Source organism: Phalacrocorax aristotelis, chromosome 16 (genome assembly GCF_949628215.1).
Source record: "Phalacrocorax aristotelis chromosome 16, bGulAri2.1, whole genome shotgun sequence".
In the NCBI taxonomy this organism is placed as follows: domain Eukaryota; kingdom Metazoa; phylum Chordata; class Aves; order Suliformes; family Phalacrocoracidae; genus Phalacrocorax; species Phalacrocorax aristotelis.
Window position 1 is genome coordinate 8,013,973 of NC_134291.1, and position 21,165 is coordinate 8,035,137.

The window sequence follows — 21,165 nt, forward strand, 5'->3', positions numbered from 1 at the left end:
AGGCTGAGCTGAAATATTAATTAGGAGATCTGATCCCTTCTCACCAGAAACAATCTGGATTTTATAGCTCAGCCAGAGGCCAGCGAAGCAGACAAAGCTCTGTGATACATCCTTTGCTGCTGGTTAACGGCTTTCAAGGAAACAACCAACTTGGGGGGAGGACACAGACTGTAAAACACGTGGACATCTGGTCTGTTCTGTCCACCCTTCATCGCCCCCATGCTCAACCCCCACCTCCTAAGTGCATGTTCAGAACAGAGAGAGACGACTCCTCTAACGTAAACAGCTATAATATTGCAATAAAGATTAATGAGTAAAACTTGCCATTTTATGTATAATCCGTGGGGATTTACAATCATTAATCTTTATTAGTGTGTAATAACTGTTTAGACATTAAGGACAGATTCTCAGCTGGACAAAACTGGCCTTATTCCAGCCAAGCCAATGGAGCAATGCCAGTTTACACCCTCCATGACCCTAGCTCTAAATGAGACCCATCCCCATATGCAGGAATCATATCACTAACAGTATTTCCCCAACAGCAGGGGCAGACCAGTGAAGGCAACTATTTGTCTTTCTCTGTATCCGAAAAAGAGAGCTGCATGTGTCCAGGAAACTCAACAATAGACATGTCAATAAACATGAGGAAATTCAATGAAAAAGCAACAGCAACAAAAGGAACCCCAAGGAGCAGGGAAGTGGATGATTTTTTGAGGCAAGACTATAAGATCTGGTTTGGCAGGAGCGTAACTAAGAGGGATGTAGCAATCTTTGGCATGTGAAAGAGTGAAAGCACCAAGACGGGCTCCCAGAGTCCCTCTAAGAGAAACAAGATGGAAGAGAGAAAAAAAAAGAGCATCTTGGCTGGCTTTTCTGAGAGAGGAGTTTGGGTTTTGTTTTTAATAAAAAAGAAGTCTATTAAACAAGGGAGCTGGTGGGAACCTTGTCTGAACTACATCAGACCAGCCACTAAAGCAATGCTGCACTGACCGAGCAGGATTTCCTCTTCTAAAATGTCTAGGAAAGAAGGGAAATGTGTAGGTACATACTTAGCTTGCAGCAAGCACGGAGAAATCCCAGCTAAGGTGTGCACGCCGGTGTCTCTGCCCTCAGCACCCCACACTGCTCTGCTGCATGGGCGAAGGTCCTGGCAGCCCCTTCCCCCCAAGACAAGGTGCAGCTAGCACTGACGCAACAGGCACACAGCCGCCTCCCTCTGCACCTGCTGAAGAACTGGAAGCTCAACTGCATATCTTTTTTTAGAGCTTTTTCTGAGTAGTGACCCGACTGCCTCCTCTGTCACACAGCGGATGTCAGCTGCCTCCAGAAATGGTGTTCCCACCTCTTTAACTAGTCAGAAATGCCTCCTTCCTCACCAGTAAACCCAACAAAAGTCAGGAAAAATGCAGAAATACAGTACATAGATATCTGTGTAAAGTCTTGTACACCTGGAAAAACTCCAGAAAAGATGGGTATTTCACCCACTGCAGCAGCACAAACCTGGCGTTTAAAAACAGTGACCAGCAAATGCCCTCCAGCTCCCCTTTCAAGTTTAAGGGACCAGTGGGCTCTTGGGGATCTAGAAAATAGCTTTCCTGCCAGTGACACTTCAAGAGCTCTAGCGGTGGCAAGGCCTCAAGCGTCCAGGAGGTTGTAGGAGCATCAGGAGCTGTATGGTGGAGGGAAAAAGAGGATGAACATCGTGCCCTGGTGGTCCCCCGCTGCCTGCCACAGGAGTGGGCTGTGCATCTTTCATGCAGCCCGATAACCATTGCCTGTGCCAGAGTGGAGAGGCCCTCCCTGCCTTGCAAGTGGCTAACTGTGGGGGAATTAATTCACGCAGCCTATCCAGGTCACAGCTCAGTGCTGAGCTCTGAGCAGCTTTTTTCTCCTCTCCACCCCCTGGTGTGTTTTTGGTTTGTTTCAGGTCTATGGCACAAGACCTGCTACTTTTGCAGTTTAAAAATCCAAGCTCAGGACACTCCAACATGCTTCCCACAGTCCTGTGCAGTCTGAAAACAAAAGAGCTTTTTGAAGAACAGCTTTAAGCTTTAACACCTTGGCCATTCAGGGGCACAGTTGTTGGGAAAGGCTTAAAGTCCCAGAAACCGTGCCTGTCCCACGCAACCCTGTGCTCATGTTATAGCCAAGCAAAGTTCTGAGCGCTGACCAAAGGCTTTTCATCTTCACAGAGGTTACAATCGAATGAAAGAGAAAAAAAATCTGATTTTCATCTTGTAGCCCAGCATGTTTTCAGAGCTTTTAAGCACAGAGGAGTCCCTGGCTCTCCTCCCTGTGCCAAGGCCACCAGCTCAGGCTTCTCTCTAAGAAAATCCTGAGTCAGGCCAAGCTTTGTGTCCACACATGCCACAAGGGATGCAGAGACAGCCAGCCAGTCTCTGCATTTCTCTCCTGCCATAACTACCTTCCACAGCGGTGATCACTCCGATCACTGTTTTCATTCACACTGGTCATGTGAATTCACACTTACTCTGGGGTGATGCAAATGACTTTTAAAGGAACAAAGTCGTGGAGAATCAGGAGGGAAGTGAAGTGATTTGTTGTATGCCCTATTGTAATGTCATTAAAACAAAGGGGTTAGGCGGCCCAAGCACTGCAAGAGCAAAAAGCATAAAAGAAAGCACTCAGCCTGTAGTGTCAAGGCATGTAGGAATCATTTCAGAGGGTTACTAGCTGCAGACAACACTGACATTAATTTTCTATTGGAAAACACTGGTGACATTAATATCTGCTGTTAATACTGAACTTTGACAGTATCTCATAAATTCAACCTGTCAATTACAGTGGCACTGAAATAAAGGTGCTCTGAGGTCAAGGAGATGTGGTGTCCAAATGAGACTTATATTCCAGGAGAAAAGCGGCAAAAACAATCTTTAACAAAAGCATCAGATCCATATGTAGGAAAACCAAAGGGTGGTTTTAAATGTCATGTTTTTCAAAGAGAGAATCGATGCTGGAACCAGCTCTATAAACTGGCTGGCTGGACTTTTAGCTGCAGCTGAGGACAATCAATCAAAACAGCTCTGCAACTCTGAGAAAGTGAGAGAGAGAAAACACACACACACACCATGGAATATGAGAGGGCAGATTATGAGCCATGTGAGGCCTCTTAAAATTACACTGCAAAGTACAACATCCTTGTGTTTCATCCGCAACAAAATGTAACCTGAAAGGTTCCCCTCATCACAAGGCGGAATATAGAGCTTATCGTTACTGAGGGCCCGGCAGGCTCATGAAACACAGCTGAGGAAGGGGAACCTCCTCCCCAGAGTCCGCACGACTCATCAGCTTTTTGCAGCAAGGAAAACCCCGCACCCCAGCTCCTGCAAGCCTTCCTTAAGCTACCCTGCTTTGCAGCTGAGGGGCACAAGGATCGATTAATACCCATGAGCAATGCTCCCCTATCTCCTTTGAGGTTAGCCCCACAGCAGAGCTGCACCATTTTAGGGTTCACGGCCACCACTGTGGGCACTGCCAGCCATGGCCGCGGCGGTGACAGTGGCAGCCCAGGCACTGGCAGTGTCTACATGCACCTCTTCAAAGTGGTTGGCACGTCCCTAGCACAAAAGGTACCACCGTGTGGGAACCCCTGCTCTAAATACTGCCCTCCCCATCAGCCCTTCCAAGGGATCACTTCCCAAACAGATGCCCAGGCTAGTCCAGAAGCTCAACCTGCACCAGCAGAGACTAGAGACACTGAGGAGAGAAAAGTCTGGATCCCAGACTGAATTAAATCCTGCACAACTTAAATACTGGAGAGCAAGGCATGCTTCTAGTGGGATTTGACTCTGAGAGTCTGCACTGAAGTGTTGGATGGGGAAGGGAAGGATGGGGGGGAGCACAAGGCATGTGTGCACACTCCGGTGCAGCCGCACGCAGAGGCACTCTCCTTCGCAGGGCCAGGGGAAGGAGGCGCAGGCAAAGGCAAAGGACCTCATAGCCAAGTGAGGCAGCTATGCAGGTTTGGCTCAGTCAAACCAGAGTCAATCTGGAGCCAGTGGCCTTGCTCCAGACTCACAGCAACACCTTGCAGCGCACAGTCCCCCGTTCCTCTAGACAGTAACCGTGTTACCTAAAAGCAGCATGACCTGCTGTCTTCCCCTCCCACCCCAGCAGTCCCCATGCTCCTGCCCTTGGCTAGCAGCTTTTCTCTGAGGACCCGGCCAACAGCAACGAGCTCCTGGTACGGGTGGGCTGTGGTTTCCCTGCGTGGTTTCCCAGGCTGCATCTCTTGTCGGGGACACCTGCAGCCCGTGCCGGAGCCCAGTGCTCCTGGCTGCCTTCAGCATCCCAACCAGAGCTGGATATGGCCCAAACCGCATGCCGGCACAGGCTCCAGGGGAGCTCGCTAGCACTCCCAAAGTCTGTGGGCAAGCACAGAGGGATTGCTGCGATGCAGTGCCGAGAGCCCTGTAAACTTGCACTGAGATATCCCATTTTTCACAGATGTCATGCTATGCAGACTGTTATCCTTTCCCATGGGGAGAGGGAGAGAGGAACTCCCTTTTAGGCCCAAAGCAGCTCATCCCCAGCCCAAGGGAGCCCCAGACACTGCAGCACTGCTGGGCTCACAGGCGGGTGGGGACTGACCACTGCAGCCTCCTCCTGGTCTTTGTGCAACTTATCCGACAATCTATTTCCCTCTGGGCTTTTGTCCCAGACACTATCCCAGCAATGTCTTCCCGCTCCAGACCTCATCACCCACCCGATACAGCAGGGTAAGTCAGTGGGACATAGGGCAGGGGCTTTCCCTGGGCAGGAGGCTGGCAGTGCACCGCAGGTGGCAGGCTGGCCGGGACGCACCAGCCGGACTCGGAGCGCGGTGTCCGGAGAAGAGGTGACCTCGCGGGACACTGGGGCCTCCCTCCCTTACAGAGTCACTGCCTCGCACCCTGCCTGCAAAAGCAGCCCAAGTAGCTGAGCTGAGAACCTTGTTTATAAATTCTTTTTATGATGCACATTAAATATTTTCCACAACACAGACACTTACTTCTCTTCTTTCTCTTTTCCTTTGACACCTTTTCCCCAGCAAAGCCCTACAACTATTGCTTGCTGTGCCCTCATTTAGCATCAGCATCGTCACCACGCATTCATCCTCATAAAACAGAAATCTATTCCATCAAGCACTTAACATAAATATTAAAATAATGGAAGGGACAAAATATAAATCTACATACAACTTCATGACTACCATAGCACCTATTACCATGACAAAGCAAATTCTGGTTCAGGGGGAAGGGAAGGGGGAGGAGGAGAAATTTAGGAAGAGGGACTTTGACTGTCATTAAATATGTAAATCACTCTTAAATTTTTTTTTGTTTTGTTTTTGTTTTAAGGTTACCAACCTTATTAAAATTCATTTCACTAACCAGCTCGTTCTATGTCACTATGGATACCAAAGAACCCTTTTAAAAACTTCGGTGAGGCGGGGGTTTCTCAGAATAAAAACAAAACAAAACAAAACACGGCGACTTTCTGTTGGTGCTTTCATGGCAAGTCCTGCCACGCGCCCCTCCCCTGCACCCACCAGTCCACAGAAGGGCAATTCATTTACAAGTCCAGTTCTCAGTCTCCCAGGATGAGTTTGACAAAAGAGGCGACGTCTGTCTCTTTGGATTCGTGCAGGGTGAAGAAAGGATGTTGCTGGGAAAGAAAAGAGAGAACAAATAGGAAAGTTTATTATTCACGATGCTGAGAACCAAACCTAAAATCTTTTCAGACAATCTTCAAGCCAGTGAAAAATATTTTGACACTAGTATCATACTATTGGGCTTTACGTGTTTTGCAGCTGTGGCAAGTCGGGGAGCCTGAGGGACCACTTCACGAAAGCTGCAGATCTGTGCTATCCTCTCAGATTCCCCCTAAACCCTGCCCTCTCTGGGTCAGCTGAGCTGGGCTGCTCTCAAAGCAAGGGAAAGTATTAAGAAAACACTGCCTCCATCTCTAGCAGATCGTGTCCTTCGGCACACAGTGGCTGAAGCTCTGCGGTGCCCCGGAGATGCGCTCCTCCTGAGATGGTGGTTACCCACCCCACCACACACCAGCTCCAACCAGAGCAAGGAAAACCTTGCAGGAAGGCTGACTGCAGTGGGTTTTCCCTCAGCTTCCTGCTTTATCTGTGTATTTACCCTCTGGTGACTTTTGAGTCTCATTTCTTCCCTGCAATTGCTCATACTCGCAGCAGGAGATGGCTACTTTACCCCTAACCACCGCAAAGAGGAAAGCCATCCTGGCTGGAAAGCCATCCACAGCTGTATGTTTAACTACTTAATCGCAACCAACATGGGAAGACATCCTGCCAGAAAATCTTGCCTACATTTCAGCACAAATGGAAAAATATGTGTAAGGAGAAAAAAAACAACCAAATGCCCCCTGACAGCAACAGCAAAGCCCCTCTCCACTAGCACCAGCGATTCAGTTTGCTACCAGGGGCTGCAACACATCAGCTGAGATCAGCCAACTACCACCTGAAATCACCAAACACTGTCTGACACCCACTGTCCTGGCAGTTAATTCTATTTATTTATATGGAGGGTGTCCGAGAGAACCAAAAGGCAGCTGGGGCCCTGCGGGGCTCACAGGTGACCTCTGCTCTGTGCAAAATGCTGTTGCGCTTCCCATACACAGGCTGGAGGAGCTTGGTTTGATTCCTGACCCTCTCGTTTCAAGCCAGATTTTTAAAGACAATTTGAGGTTTCCGGGGTTTTTCAGAGCTGCCCCTCACATCAGTCCCTGAATATCGGCTATTTCAGTGATCATTTACGGCAGTGGTCGGTGGAGAGAGAAGAGCAAAGAAAAGAGACTTTCCAAGGTGAGCTTGAGTGAAAAGTTAAAAAGTGAAGAAAAAGAGGCAGCTCTGAGCAGCCGGGAAGCAACCCAAAGACACACCAGCACGGAAGAGGAAGCACAATTATGTGGGAAACAGAGCTGAAATGGGCTGAGGCAAGGATCCAGACATAATTTAAGGTCTCCCTGGGTCAGACAGTCACGGGAATCGAAGTGTCCTGAGTAACTCTCAGAGAGATGGCCCAAATGGCCTGCTCTGTTTTTATCCCAGTGGGATGCCACTGCTTTCACATCCCAACTAAGTCACACCCAAAGCAGAGCTACCACAGCCTGGAAGCACCTGCAAACGTGACATGGGTGCCAGTGGTGGCCTCCAGCCCCATCTCCCAGTGAACCCCGGGCCTTTGCAACAACTGAGTCTGGCTATAGCACAAAACACCCTGTGCCAGGTGGGATGTGCTCCACGCAACATGCAGACCACCGTGGAGGAGTCCTGCAGTAGTTTCATGCTCCACTTCACCTGGGGAAGTGGGTTTTAAAATTAAATTAAGCACCCGTATCAGTTTTCCTGATGCTCAAGATAGCACAGAGTCATATTTTCCATGAGAAACCTCAATTCCACAGGAAAGCAAGGGAGAAGTCTTGGTCTAAATGACAAGCCCAATCCAGTACCGCAACTTAATGCCATAAGAGAGAGAGGAGGGAGAAAAAAAACCCCAACAAAACAGCAACACTCAACCACAGGACCTCACAACATTCATGTCAGCCATAAAATACCACAGCATTGAGATACTCTGGAGAGGTGATCCAAGAACCTAATTCAATAGAAATGTGCTCTCTTGCCAATGGGTATTAATGCTGCAGCAGACGGAGCTGCTCCAGTGAACCTTTTTGATAAAAGGCCATTTGGCAAACTTCAGAAATTTGCTTAAAATATATATGTATTTATTCAATAATAAATAAAAAAAGAAAAAGGAAAAAAAAAGCCATAATCCTCAGGCCTCCCTTTGTCTGAAACCAGCATTTGGGCAAACTGTGAGTAAATCAGATCTATATATAGTCTGATTGCATTATAGGGCCCAGCAAGAAATGCCACAGGAATTATTCATTGCTTACAACTCACGTTCAAAAGGTACATGGATTTCCAGCATGTCTTGCAGCTAGAGAGCACCTTAAGCCCCTGGCTCCTTCACACCACAGAGGTCCCAACACCTCCAAGCAGTGTGAGGTAGCGATGAGGCTGACCCCCTGGATAGTGTAACGCACATCCTACAAGTTATGGGGCAGGAGACACTAATGCCTGAGGAAATTCTGCAGCAGTTTTCACCCTTAACCCAGAAGCTCTTGCCAGTGGCACTGGACAGGGGCGGGCATGTTGGGACAAGCAAGCATTTGGGTCAGGATTGTCAGAAATAACGAAGTTAGGCACCTTCCTGACTTTAGCAAGCTGTGAATCAGGTGAGAATAAAAAAGGGGCTAGATTCTTATGGGAGTGAAACACGGACTTCTTAAGCTCTCCTGCTTTTTTGCCAGCTATTAGGAGCACGAGGATCAATACCAGAAAGTCAGGAGAGAGAGAGGCTATGAAGTTGTGGAACCCTATCAGAAAAATCTCACCACAGAACCTGTTCTTGCCAGCTCCAGCCCAGAGCTCTGGCTGAGTATACATCAGTGTCTGCACTGCTCAGAGTTCATCAGCAGTTAAGTGCATCTGACCTCAAAGCCCTGCACTGCCTTGCATTTCCACTATCATAAGCCTTTATCAGCATTTTCTTCCTTAGTTACTCCTCTGTGCTAGACGTGCTCACAGCAAGCAGTCTCTAAGCAGCAGATGAAATTCAATAACTGGAATTATTAGTCACAGACTTGTCCCTGTCCCTAACGTCCGGGAATTACTCTGTCCAAAAAGTCTCCTCTCCAAGGCACCATGACAGTCAAGCCTAGCAGGCCACTCAGCTCCTGCAGCCCGTGTACAGCATCCGTGGGGCATCCCTTTCACTTAGGTGTCTGAAGCCATCACACAAACCCAAGAAGAGACTGACCGGTTCTTCACAGCCTGATTCTTGTTCCTTAGCAAATTTGTTCTCATTTGTTTACATAGTTTCCTCCCTTAATCTGATTGGAAGAGCACCTGAACAACATTTCAAAGAGTATCTCTGATTTGTAGTCACCCTCCCAAGATCCTGAAGTGCCATGATTCTCACATCTGTTACGGAAAGAGAGACGCTGAGTATCCCAAATGATCAGTCACTACTGGAAACCCAGCCCCCAGCACCTCATTGTAATCCATCTCAGCTCTGAACTAATACACTGCTTAATGCAACACACTCACCATAAGCTCTGGGTATGTTGGCCGTTCTTTGGAATTCTTCTTCAAGCTTTAATGAAAAAAAAAGAAGAAAAATTTTACAAGTTACATTCTGTATGCAGTTTAAGCAAGGCCATACATCTACACCATGACAAAAGCAAGGTTTGAAGCCCCTGTAGAATAAGTTCAACTACTCATCCATATATTAAGCTTAGGCCTTGAGGACATCTACAGCCAACACAGCCTGCACACAGGCCCCGCATGGTACACAGTGCTGAGTACGCACAAGTGCAGTGAGCTCAGTCAAGGTCAAACAAGAGATCTGGAGACACCATATACACCAGTCAAGACACTGCCCGTTGCTGGGGGCCAGATACAATTGGTTTTCTGGGTACTGTCCAGTAGGCCAGCGACTAAGGGAATGGATACAGCCTCCAACCTCTGATTGGGAGTGGTGACCGAGTGGATCTGAAGCACGTGTACAACTATTTGTTTATCACCATGCTGTTATCAGCGGGGACGGTTACAAGGGACATCCTTTTTTCCTCCTCTCCTACAACAGATGGCTCTGGAGGGTTGTAGCTGGAGGTTATTTTGGTTTCCCTCCAGCAGAAAATAGCTTTTAAAAGACAGGACGTAATCTCTACTCACTTCCTGACAGTGTATTTAGGGGAAAGACACTTGGAGCAACTTGAAAAGATCTTCACACACGTACACGTTGGTGGCGGGGAAAAGGTGTCACACTGAGCAAAACAAAAGTGAGAACCTCAGCAATGATAAGTCGCTCCTCTGCTGGGATTTGCCGGAGCCCAGAGGAAGTGGAGGACACACACTGAATAGATATTTCCTGCTTGCTGTGTGTAGCGGGCTCAGTTCAGTGTCATGTTGTGAATGAACAGAGGAACCTAGCAACGATACGTGCCAATATTGCCGAACTGAAGGTATGGGATGTGTCATATCCTCTGAGCTCAAAAGCAGCCCAAGCTGAGATGCTAAGGTGAATTTGAAGGTTAGGTGTGTCCAGAAGCAGGATTTGGGTATAATCCTCCTAATTCAGACTCTCTACAAACAAACCCCTTGTTCACAGGTTACTAATACCAGGAAATCTGGTAACAAGTTACTGAAATCAATGTAAATCTTCAGGAATTAAAAGCCATGTTTGGATCTAATCTTAACTCAGACATCCCAGGAACTTCCCTGCAGTGGCTACAGGTAATCAGACTTTTGCTGCCCCAGGCAGCAGATGGTGTGATTCACTCTGCAACCTCTTGAATTTAAGATACGCCTAAGCCAGGCCAATCTTGATACACTGAGTTGATGTGACCTGGTTCGGTGTCAGAAGGAACTCTCATGCTCTAACAACACAAAACTAGCGCGACCTGCAGCCAAAGCACGATTTTCCGAGTCCGTGCCACCCCATGGCATTGAGGGATCTTCAGCATCCTGGAGGATGGGATTTGCAAAGGGAGGAACCTCCACGTGCTCCCCAAAGCATGAGCTTTCAAAACATGAGTGCTGCTCAGTGGGGTCATTCTTCCCTCTGCAGTCATCATGAATGGCTGTGGATACCTTACTCCTAAACCAGCCCACAGCTATAGCCACAAGACACCATGCTTGCAAAAGCAAAATATTCAGTGGGGAACAACAGCCTGCCTGGCACAAACAGGCAACTTCGCAATAACAATTAGCAAGCCAGCAGCATGGGAGAAAGGCAGCTGGTCCAAAATCTCAGCGTGGGCCTTGCAAAAATGGTGGGCATTTTGTGGGAGGGTTTTTCCAAGATAGACACAGAGCAGTGTGGGCATGGGCAGGTATTCCCCAGCGCAGGTTGGTAGAGAGGCGTGCAGCTGAATCATGGGGACCTCAACAACATGTCTGTGCAAGACTCTGAAGAATCTGAGTGTCGGTACTTAAAGTCCCTGGGCAGGAGTGGCTGATAATCCCCTTCCTGGGTCACAGCAGAGTGGCCAGGCTCCAGGCCCTGACGCTGGCAGCTCAGGAACAGTCTCACATTTCTGTATTTGTCGATCTGCCGTCCTTTCTTGGCTACCACGCAAACCCACCATCCACCTGCCAACTTGGCAAGCTGCGGATGGCACTGCAGCGCCTGGAAAATAAAAACGCCTCCCAGGCGGTTTCCAGGGAAGCTGGAGGGAGAAGCAGTCAGGAGCTGCGGGGCCGCCGCCAGCTCTCTTTGAACCATACGATGAGGGCAGCTGTGAGTCTCCTCGGGTGCTGGGAGAGCCTGTGCTTTTATGCAGCTCTCACAACCTCCAGACAGCGCGCATCTGCTCCAACCCTTTTCCTACACCACAGCCAAACTCTCCCGCTGCTTCCAGCTCCGAGTCCCATGGAAAGCAGCGCAGCAGCACGAGGGCCCCGGTAGCGGGACAGCTGCCGACGGGGGCCACCCCGGGGCAGACTCTGCACCATCCCTGCCCTCAGAGCCGTGTCCCCCGGGAGCGGGAGCAGCAGGAGGACGCAGCCATTCTGCGCCCTGCTCCCCTTCGCCGCCCCATGCCAGGCCCAGGGACGCGAGGGGCCCGGCGGACCTGCCTGCCCACACCTGCCCGTCCTGCCAGCCCAGCCACAGACACCCGGTGCTGTTGATATGGGGGGAAATGGATGAGAAAGCCTGCTAAATCCCTTCCTCTTGCATGCCCCCCCAAAGTGACCAAGCCTGTTCCTCACCACCTCAGGCCGGGAAGACCCCCACAGCCACCATTACCGGCACTCTGGCAAAGGGTGCGTGTTGCCTGCACAGCGCCAGGGCCCAGCCCGGCCCTCATGGCTCAGTGAGGGCATGAAGGCCCATCCCTTCACCCGGGGGAATGTTTTGTTCAAAAAATTTGGGTTGTACCCCAGAGAGACACCTGTAGGGACCAGGACATGGGAGGCAGCCGCGCCTGCCCTCCTCAGCCTCCCCGCAGCATGGTGGAAGCGAGCAGGGCCAGGGTGAGTGGGACTAGGGCAACTAGGGCCAAGGGGGTATTTTACCATTGCGAGGTAAAATCGACAAACTCCGCCGAGAACTTCTCTGCTGGGAGCTGCGGCGATGGCTCCTCCACCACCTGCTTGAGCTGTTGGAAAGGTGTCCCCCAGGAGTCGTAGGGAAAGCGCAGGATGGCCAGCTCGATCTGGGGAGACAGAGCCCACGCCTCAGGCGTCGGGTGCAGACACCCCACGGCTTGCCCTCCCGCCCCACGGATTTCAGATCCCTGTGTGACCAACCAGGGGTGTGTTTTTTTAAGCTCTGCACAAATACACAGCATTTCCTCACCCCACGTGGCCCCAACACCTTCCTTAACCTCCCCCAGCAAAAGAGAAAGGCCTGAGGAGACTCAGTAGCCTCCACATTCACTCCTGTGTTACCCTCGTGTTAGACATCACTTGGGAAAGATTAGAAGTTAAAAAACAACACCATGTTGCAAAGGGTAACTGTGCTATAAAATGACTCTGCAAGCAGATGGATTCCCCCTAAACGCTGCGTGGGAGACGCTACCCATCCCTCCTCTTCTGAGGGGGACTTTGCTAATCGCTAAGTGCTGGGAGTATTTTTTTTGTGCTTGAAATCCAACCTGCTCCAAGGCGACAGACGTACAGCACCAGGCGCCCTCGCCTTAGCCCATGCTGCCATCTCCCGGCAGCCCACGGCCACCACAGTGGGGTTGTCCCTGCCAGGGTGGCACCCCACCAACACGTCCAAAGACAGCAAGGAGTTGACAAAGCAGCTCCATCCTCCTTCCCTTCATCCCTGCGGCATGCTCCTTGGTACCCCTAGAGCTGTATTCCCATTCCCACCCCACCACCTTCCCAGGGAACCAATGCCACCAGTGTCAGAGGGGCTGTGGGGAGGAAAATGAATCCACGAGCAACACTCATCCCTCCTGGCATCGCTGCAAGCCCCCAGGTCACCCTACCATTGTGATCCCCAGGCTCCAGATATCAGATTTGACGCTGTACCCCTTCTGGTTCAGCTCCGGGTTAATTCTTTCAGGCTGTGAACAGAGACAAAGGTGGTTGAGGAACAGGGATGGTCCCAGTGCAATGCCCGCACCCAGGGCTCACCGACCTCAAATGGGTCTTTTCATGGTGGCAGGCCAGGACCACTTAGCCCATGCCACCAGCTTGCTCCTTTGGTTGTCATGGGGCCAGATGTGGTCCCACATCCTTGCCAGTAAGGGCAGGCAGTGAAATGGGTCACCAGAAGCAGATGGTACCTGCACCGGGGATTGGGGTGGTGGACCCGACCCCGCACATCTGGCTCAGGGGGGTGACAAGGCCCAGTTCTCCAGGACCATTTTCACTCCGTGCAAGTGCTCCACAGAGAGTGAATCCTGAACAGCAGCTCCCACGAGGAATCTGAGGGACCCAATCCCTGGGGACTTTTCTTTCTCTCAGATGGAACGTACTATTGTCCCCACAGGGCAAAAAGCAAAAGTGCAACACAGAGTAGCTAGAGACTTCCTCAAGGTCACAGGGAGGTGATAAGGCAGCAGGAAGCTGTGCCCAGGAGATCTGATCTGACCCATGAGATCTGTCTCCCCTCTCTGCCCCTTTACAAGTAACTTCAGGGATACGTCTTCCAAAACGAGTCCCCAGGACACATGCCGGAGGCTGATCCTTCCCCCTTTAGGATGACCTGATGCCCAGGCTCATGTTCCTCTGGCTGATCCCACAGCAGCTTTCACACACAGCTTCTCCGCGGCTCAACTTACAGCCATGTAGGGTTTGCATCCTGCATCCATGGTTTTAGCAACTGAATCAACGAGGTAACCGCTAATTCCAAAATCGCACATTTTCACCTGCCCCTGCGTATTGATCAACACGTTAGAGGGCTTTACATCTGCAAGAAGGAACACATACCACAGTCACTGTCACGCATGGGTGGCTGTGCCAAGCCAAAAAAAGCCAAAGAGCTTCCCATCAGCAGAGGGCACCAAAGGTGCCTGTGCAAACCCCTGCACTTTGTGCGCGCCAGAAGCCCGCTGGCTGCAGTTCCTGCAAGTTCAGGTGACTGCCTCATGGGCCTGTCATATGTCCTGCAAGTGTCCCTTCACTTGCCGACTCCCCTCTCTGATTTGGAAGGGTGGGCGGTAACCCTGCGTGTAGCCATCGTATCCCACCGCACAGGGGATAGCCACGAACATCAGAGCGCTCAAAGGGGAACAGCTCAGCAGGGCTGGAAGCATCGCCAGAGGATGTCTGCAAATGGCTGGAACCCTGGCAAGTCCCCAGCTGGATCTGGTCTCATGCCAGCAAAAGGAAAAACCCATGGGGAAAGGATGAGGGGTGGACAGGAAAGGGTGAAGAGGAGCAGGGGTGGCAGGGGAAGGAGGGAGCAGTAAACTAAGAAGGATCAAGGTTTCAGAAATGGCCTCTACTTTTAAGGATACGAAGCTTGAAGGCAATGTGAACAGCAGCAGGCGTGTGGGTGCTGCACACCTTATGGAAATCGGGCCAGTGTCTCATCTATTACTGCCAGATTTATCTGCTTCCCATCACGGCCTTATAATCCTTGGTGCATTCACACTTGCATCACACTCATGAAGGTAGTTATAATCACTATCAGAAAGGGAAATTAACGCACAGAAAGAAGCTGGTAAGTGATATCCACGAGAGGTGCTTTCCTGCACAGCAGGCAGTCACTCCCTGTGAGGCTAATCCCAGATGAAATCTCAACATAGCGCAGGTAACAGAAGCTGCCCTGTTTTCTCTTGTCCCAGCGCTGCCCCTCAGAAGGGAGCAGTCCTTCCCCTGTTGCCACCCAGAAATAAGAGGTCTCTTCTGCAAGAAGGTCCTGTGTCTACATGTGATAAATATTAAATAGAAGAGCTGAAACGCCATCTGAAGGAGGCCAGAAGCTGCTTTTTGAGTCCTGCTTATTAGAACTGGGTGGTTTACAGTTCGTTAACATCTGCTCTCTAATCAGCATTTTGCAATCAAAAGCTTCAGGTATCTCCGATCCTCACCCATCTGTTACTATGCTGAAATAAGACAATTTTCCGTGGAAATCAAACAAGTAAACAGAGATCCAGAAGCCAAGCCATTTTCCACCTACTGTAAATGATACAGAAGGCAGAAACTCAACCCCCAGCCACATGCAGAATGTACAAAATGTGACTGCCTGCTAGAGCTGAACTCTGTTTGCTTCAGATGCTCCTTTCCCTGGCAGTCACACATTCCAGAGAGGGCTTTTTCCTCCTCATGATAAAATGAAAATGACCCTTTAAAAATGAAGGTGTCAAGCAGCAACACTGCAAATTTGTTTCTTTCTAAGAGTGTTCACGACATCTTTGAGATGGTCTAGAGGGGAAAATGTCAGAAGAGTTTAAGGAGGGTATTTATGACTTCACTTGAGGCTATTTCAGGTATCAAACTTTTCTGCCCCACCAGTGCTCAGGGAAGCTCAAAGAAGAAGATGAGGCTGGTCAGATCACTGCATGAGGCATCACACTGGCATGGGGACGCCTCTCACTGCCTTCAACATGGAGCCATCGAGCTAAGGGAGAAGCCTTCGCAAAGCCTGATCTGAAGCCCACCAAGGTCAGAAGGAAAAGTCTGTTTTAATTTTGCAGAGGTGCTGAAGCAGACCATGGTTTTAGACCATGCATTAGAAATGCAACCCATGGGGAAACAGCCCTTTCTCTTGCCAGCACAGTCAGGCTGGTGCTCGCTTCTCCTCCACCTCGAGGGAACACTGGGACCAGCATGCAGGTTTTAAAGAGCAAACCAGCAGACATTTCCTCTGACAAGGTTTTGCTAGTCATGAGATGTGGGGAATTTTTTTGCTGTCAAAGGCTCATTTTATCTCAGGTATTTTGGGAGCCCTGTGCCTGGCCGCAAGGCCCTTGCAAAGCTGAGAGCGTGCGGCACAGGGCAGACAGACAGGTCGTGGCTGTGTGCCTGGCACTTACCTCTGTGGATCACGGAGAGCTTACTGTGTAGATGTTCTAGTGCTTTTACAATCTGAAACAACAAATCTAGAGTGAATCCCAACAGGCAGCACCACAATGAGGAGGAAATGCTGTCTGGCTTCACCTGCCCCATCCTCACCAGACCTCCTTGGAGGGAAGGAACTGCACCTCCCACAAGTCCTGCACCCTCACAGCAGCCCGAGGTGACGGTGGTTATCCAGGGATCTCCCAGGGGCACCAAGACCCTAATGAGAAGGCAAAGGAGCTGCAGGGCCCTCCCCACATCTAATGCTGTGCCGCCTCTCAATTACATTTACAGGCACCTTTTGGGGTATTTATGCCTTATGAATAAAATCACCTCAGACGAGATACTGGAAGGCAGCTAAGGAAAGTTCATGTGGGCTGGCCAGGGGACCATGCTCTTCCTGGTGCAAACACAGCAGGGAGACCGGGTCATGTAGGACTCGGTTTAGAAGAGAAACACCCTTTCCCTTCCCTCCTCACCCTGTTAATACTCACAGATACGGCTATTTTTCCTAAGATGTCCTCAGGAATCGTCAGGCCTTTGTCAATGACGTGTTTGTAGAACTTGTCCAGTGAGGTATCCATCAGCTCCATGCAAATCCACACGTCTCCCTGGAGGACAAAGAAAGCAAATATCTGCCCACTGGAACGAAGCATCCTTTCCTTTCCTTTCCTTTCATGCACAAAGGTTGTCATTGGCACTTGCCTTTTGCTGGCCTGTCTGCCTCTTCCCTGTCTTTTAAAAGTCATCCAACAAAACTGTACCGGGCTTTCTTTTTCCCTCCTCCCCAGCTGGAATGAAGTGCTGTCCACTACCATTTAGGGTGTATTTTCTGCTGTCTTTTCCCAAAGCAGAGTCCCAGTGATTTAGGAGTCCTGAAAGTCATCAGGACTGAGGTTCCCTACATGCTCAGGTCATTGCAAATGCTCAGCCAGGAAAAGTTCAGCTCTGCAGAGCTATGCTTAAAACTGTTCAATAAATCTTGCTCTTCAGAGCTTTTCACATTTTTCCTCCATGTGGCTTTCTCATTGCAAGTCAGGACAACATTAACACTAACAGATCAGGCTGTGAGTCGGTTGTCCCCATCTCTCAAACCCACCACCAAGTCCCAGTGTCTCAGCACAGGGGCCTCGCACATTCCTGGCACTGGGACTTGGCTGCCCTTGGCTCCTCCTCGCATGGGACCACATCCCTCCCCGCTCACCAAGAAGTAACTGTATGTGACAGATCCTTAGGCTGGGATTGAGCAAATCCATATGGTACCAAGTCTCCATGTCTAGATGGAGATTAAACCCCTGGCGCTTGGAGGGAGTCTAGGCATGGGAATTCAGTCTAGGCATGGTAGATGATCCAGTCTCCTGGGGGCAGCGCAGCTGATCTCCAGGATGCCATACCTCTCGGAAAAGTGCCCCGTAAAAGGTGACAGTGAAGGGGCAATCTACCGTCCTCATGGAGATATCCAGATCCATCAATAACCTCTTCTGCTCCTGACTGTTCACTGTGGCTCGGATCCGCTGGAAGACAAAGCATTTTAGCGTTGGCTGTCAGCACCTCCGTACCACGCTGCTGCTGCTGCAGGGGACTCACCACAGCCATACCCATGCTGGCCACAGTGCCCTGACATCATGCCTTTACCATTTTATCACACCTCTGTGTGTCATCCTTTTATCATCTCTTTGTCATAGGCACATCACAAGCACAGCACCCACAGTAGGAGCACCCCGGTGCAACAGAAGGTAACAGTGGCTGAAGGGGTCTTCTCACCTCAGCCCAAACTGCAGGTGATTTTGCTCCTCCCTGCAAATGCCACTCTTTGCAACAGCCAAAAGCCTCTGTGGCATGGGAGAGGAGGAAGGAGCAGGAAATAAAATTCTAGGCTGGTGGAAGCCTGTGATTTTTGGAGCTGCAGTGGACACCTGTTTACATCAGCAGACTTTGGTCACAAGAGAGGGCTCCAGCCCTGCAGCCAGAGCCCATGTGCTCCCCATGGCTTTGGAAAATTGACATTTCCCAGTCTCCCAGGGAAGAGATGTCATTTATGTGAAATACCCGGAGCCCCTCAGCTGGGAAGCACCACAAAGAGCCATGGCACCATCCAACACAGGTCACATACATATTCCAGGCTCCTTGGCCAAAGTCACTCGAGGTCAGTAATGTGATAGAATTAAACCGTTCAGCATCGCAGATGCAAGTAATAGCCTGAATGTTCCTGCCATACCCTCTCCAGATCTTCCATCATACTCAGAGAGGTCTTTTGCAGTTTGGTAAACCCCAAAGCAAACAAGAAGACCAAATGCAGAGCACAGAGGCCCTGAGACACATCTCAGCATCCACAGCAAAGTCTGTCCACAGCTGAGGAGCTAAGAATTTTCCTTCAGTTTGCTCATAGCTTCCAGCTCTGCCTCTTTTTTAATTTTTTCTTATTTTGAAAGGAAACTTTAGTTAAAATTCAGCCAAATAAAAATTGGTCCTTCCCAAAATACAAATTTTCCCATGACTATTTCCCTAAGCTGCAAGCTTATGAGTCTAAACTGTTGTTAGAAAAATTTTTCATAATAGTATCTACAAGCCTGTCATGAATCAAGATCCCACTGTAGCAGACAAAATGCGAAAATCCCAACACAAATTTTCTGTTCCAAAAAGCCTAAAAAAATGTCCCAGCTGAAAAAATTATCTTAGGCAATTAAATTTACAGTACGCTCTTCTTTTCATACAATTAGTCTGCAGAGCCCTGAACCCAAGGGTATACCTACATTAGAAAAAAAATGCATATATAAAAAATGATGGCAAATAGCTTGTAAAGTCCTAACAAAAACAGGAATATTGTAGACAAAGGTTAACAATATGTTTGCATGCACTGCAATGGTGGAAACACGTTGAGCATCACACTTTTAAAAACACACCCCTTTTCTTGGTTAAATGGCCCAAATCTACCTCAGCACCCTTTGCCCTGTGTAGAAAGAGGATTTCATAAGGAAAGAAGTAAATCTCAGTAAAGGCATGTGTCAGAACAAGCGAGACTAGGAATGTGCACAACCGAGAGCGCAGAGGGTGGCCACACACAACGACACAGACAGAAAGCACCTCGGAGGCTCACTCTACCTTCACTGCCATGATCTGCCCGCTAGGCATGTGCCGCATCTTCTCCACCACCCCGTACGCACCTCGTCCCAGCTCGGAGATGGGCTCCAGGTCATCAGCTTTCACCTCAAAGTTCTGCAGGGGAAAAAACCATCAGGGCGAAGGTGGCCGCTGCGAGTATGTGCTATGGAAGGAGTGAATTGCCATCCTAAAATCTAGCCCTGCTTGGCACATAAATTCACCCCTGTGCGCTCCCCTCCTTGCCTGTGTTCATGAGGCTGGAAACATGGTCCTCAGGGTCTGTCAGAGGGATTAACTGCTATGCGGTCATTAGCAGAGTTCTGAAGAGGACATGTACATCTCTTCGTAGGACTCGTAATGCATGGGCAGGGAGCCTGTGTCGATGAGCATCCTGAGCAGGGTGGGCACAGGAAGGACCGCTCCCTCGGTGGCGGGCTGTCCCCCGGCCACCCACACCCAAGAGCCTCTCCCAGCCACCTTTAGCGGCCAGCACTTTCAGCTTCTCCATCCTCAACGGGCTGGGATGGAAAATGCCACGTGCAGCTTCTCCCCTAAGAATCACCTTCAGTCTCTTTTTTTTTTTCCCCTTCCATCCTCCTCCTCCCACAAACAATCGTGGAAATGTCTCCAGGTTTTTTTAAGGCCTGTAAAAGCTTATTTCACCAGATCTGTAGATGGGCCAAAATACCAGCTGAATGTGCCCCATTTTTAAACCACAGAGGACTTATTTTGTCAAGCATTTGAGATCTCCTTCTCCTGGCCTTACACAAAGGATGACTTTGTTTGGAGCCCTGCATTCTAACCTGCCCTTCTCCTTTCTGCCGCGATATTGTGCAGCAGCTCTGTTTTTTGCTTATTATTATTTTTGGAAGTTTAAAATATGTCTTTGCTACTAAAACCAGCCATTCTGTTTGCTGAACGCACAACCACATCAGTCAATCATCCTACAGAAAGAAGCTGGTTATAATGAACTGATTCACGGTGCATAATCCCACACCGCTTTTTGACGGCACAGCAAAAAAAAACCTGCAGCCTGAAATGTGCTGGCTGGGGATGCCACGGCGTGCAGGGCCCATACACTGCGTTACTGTGCGCTCGGGCTCCCGGTCACTCACTCGTAGCTACGTCACCTGCAAAAGGAGCCCTGACTAACATTTTTGTGTTATGGCAGAGATTTAAGCATCTCTGGCTACCAGACACTGCTCCTACTGTTCATCAGGACCCTCTCCAAAGAAGCACTTTGACTCTCTCAAGGACCCTTTTAAATTTAGCAGCAAAGTTTAAAGGGAGAGGAGGGAAAATGGCTTTCCCTAGGGATCAGGGGTGAGTGTAGAAAGGCTGGTGGAAGAGGGAGCACATCCTAAAGGAACTTGGCTAGACAAGCAGGTAACAGATCTATGGAAAATGGAAGCCATGGCATGTCAGTCCCTCCGAGATAGCCACATATCTATGTCTGTAAAAAAGACTGAGCTCTGGGTTTTACAAGTGCCTTTCTCTTTGCACCGTCCAACATGGGCTCTCTGCCTCGATGCATGGAGCCTTTTTGGAGCGCTTGAGCTTTTCCTCATCCCTGGGACTGCAGGGGAGAAATGATTTTCTTGGAGCGGGTGCCTGCTCTAGCAGCAGGCATTTTCTCTGCCTTGGTGCTGCACCATTTTGCTCCAGAGGCATCTCACACTCTTTCCACCTTCCAGCCCCTGCTCCATGCCAGGGAAAATAAAAAATCCAAAATGAAAGAAAAAGCATCCAAAGATAGACATTATAAAACACTATCGGATTAACATTTCACTTCATAAATTAACTTGCTGACACCAAGGCCCGTCTTTTGCACCTAATAAATTTATTGCCCAGCTTTAAAGTGCTTTTATGAAGGCTTCTGTGCCATTTTCTCCTATCAAAAATGCTGTCCTCCGTTTTGTTTTTTCCCTGCTATAATAGCAGGTGGACTGGTTTCCATGCTGTCAGAAGGATTTGCTTCCAGGACAGGAAGATCTACTGTGAGTTAG

General features: G+C 49.5%; 1 protein-coding gene across 1 annotated transcript in view; it reads right to left on the reverse strand.

The window, feature by feature from the left end:
- Positions 1-4,992: 4,992 nt before the first annotated feature.
- The window catches only part of MAP2K6 (mitogen-activated protein kinase kinase 6), a 43,681-nt gene continuing 27,508 nt past the window's right edge, over positions 4,993-21,165 (reverse strand). Inside the window, exons 4-12 of the mRNA XM_075111176.1 lie at positions 19,160-19,273; positions 17,452-17,571; positions 16,552-16,668; positions 16,033-16,084; positions 13,834-13,961; positions 13,036-13,113; positions 12,113-12,252; positions 9,140-9,185; positions 4,993-5,664 (exon numbers count right to left, since the gene is read on the reverse strand). Of these exons, the coding sequence (XP_074967277.1) occupies positions 5,587-5,664; positions 9,140-9,185; positions 12,113-12,252; positions 13,036-13,113; positions 13,834-13,961; positions 16,033-16,084; positions 16,552-16,668; positions 17,452-17,571; positions 19,160-19,273 (873 nt within the window). The 3' untranslated portion in view covers positions 4,993-5,586. The remainder of the gene's footprint in view (positions 5,665-9,139; positions 9,186-12,112; positions 12,253-13,035; positions 13,114-13,833; positions 13,962-16,032; positions 16,085-16,551; positions 16,669-17,451; positions 17,572-19,159; positions 19,274-21,165) is intronic.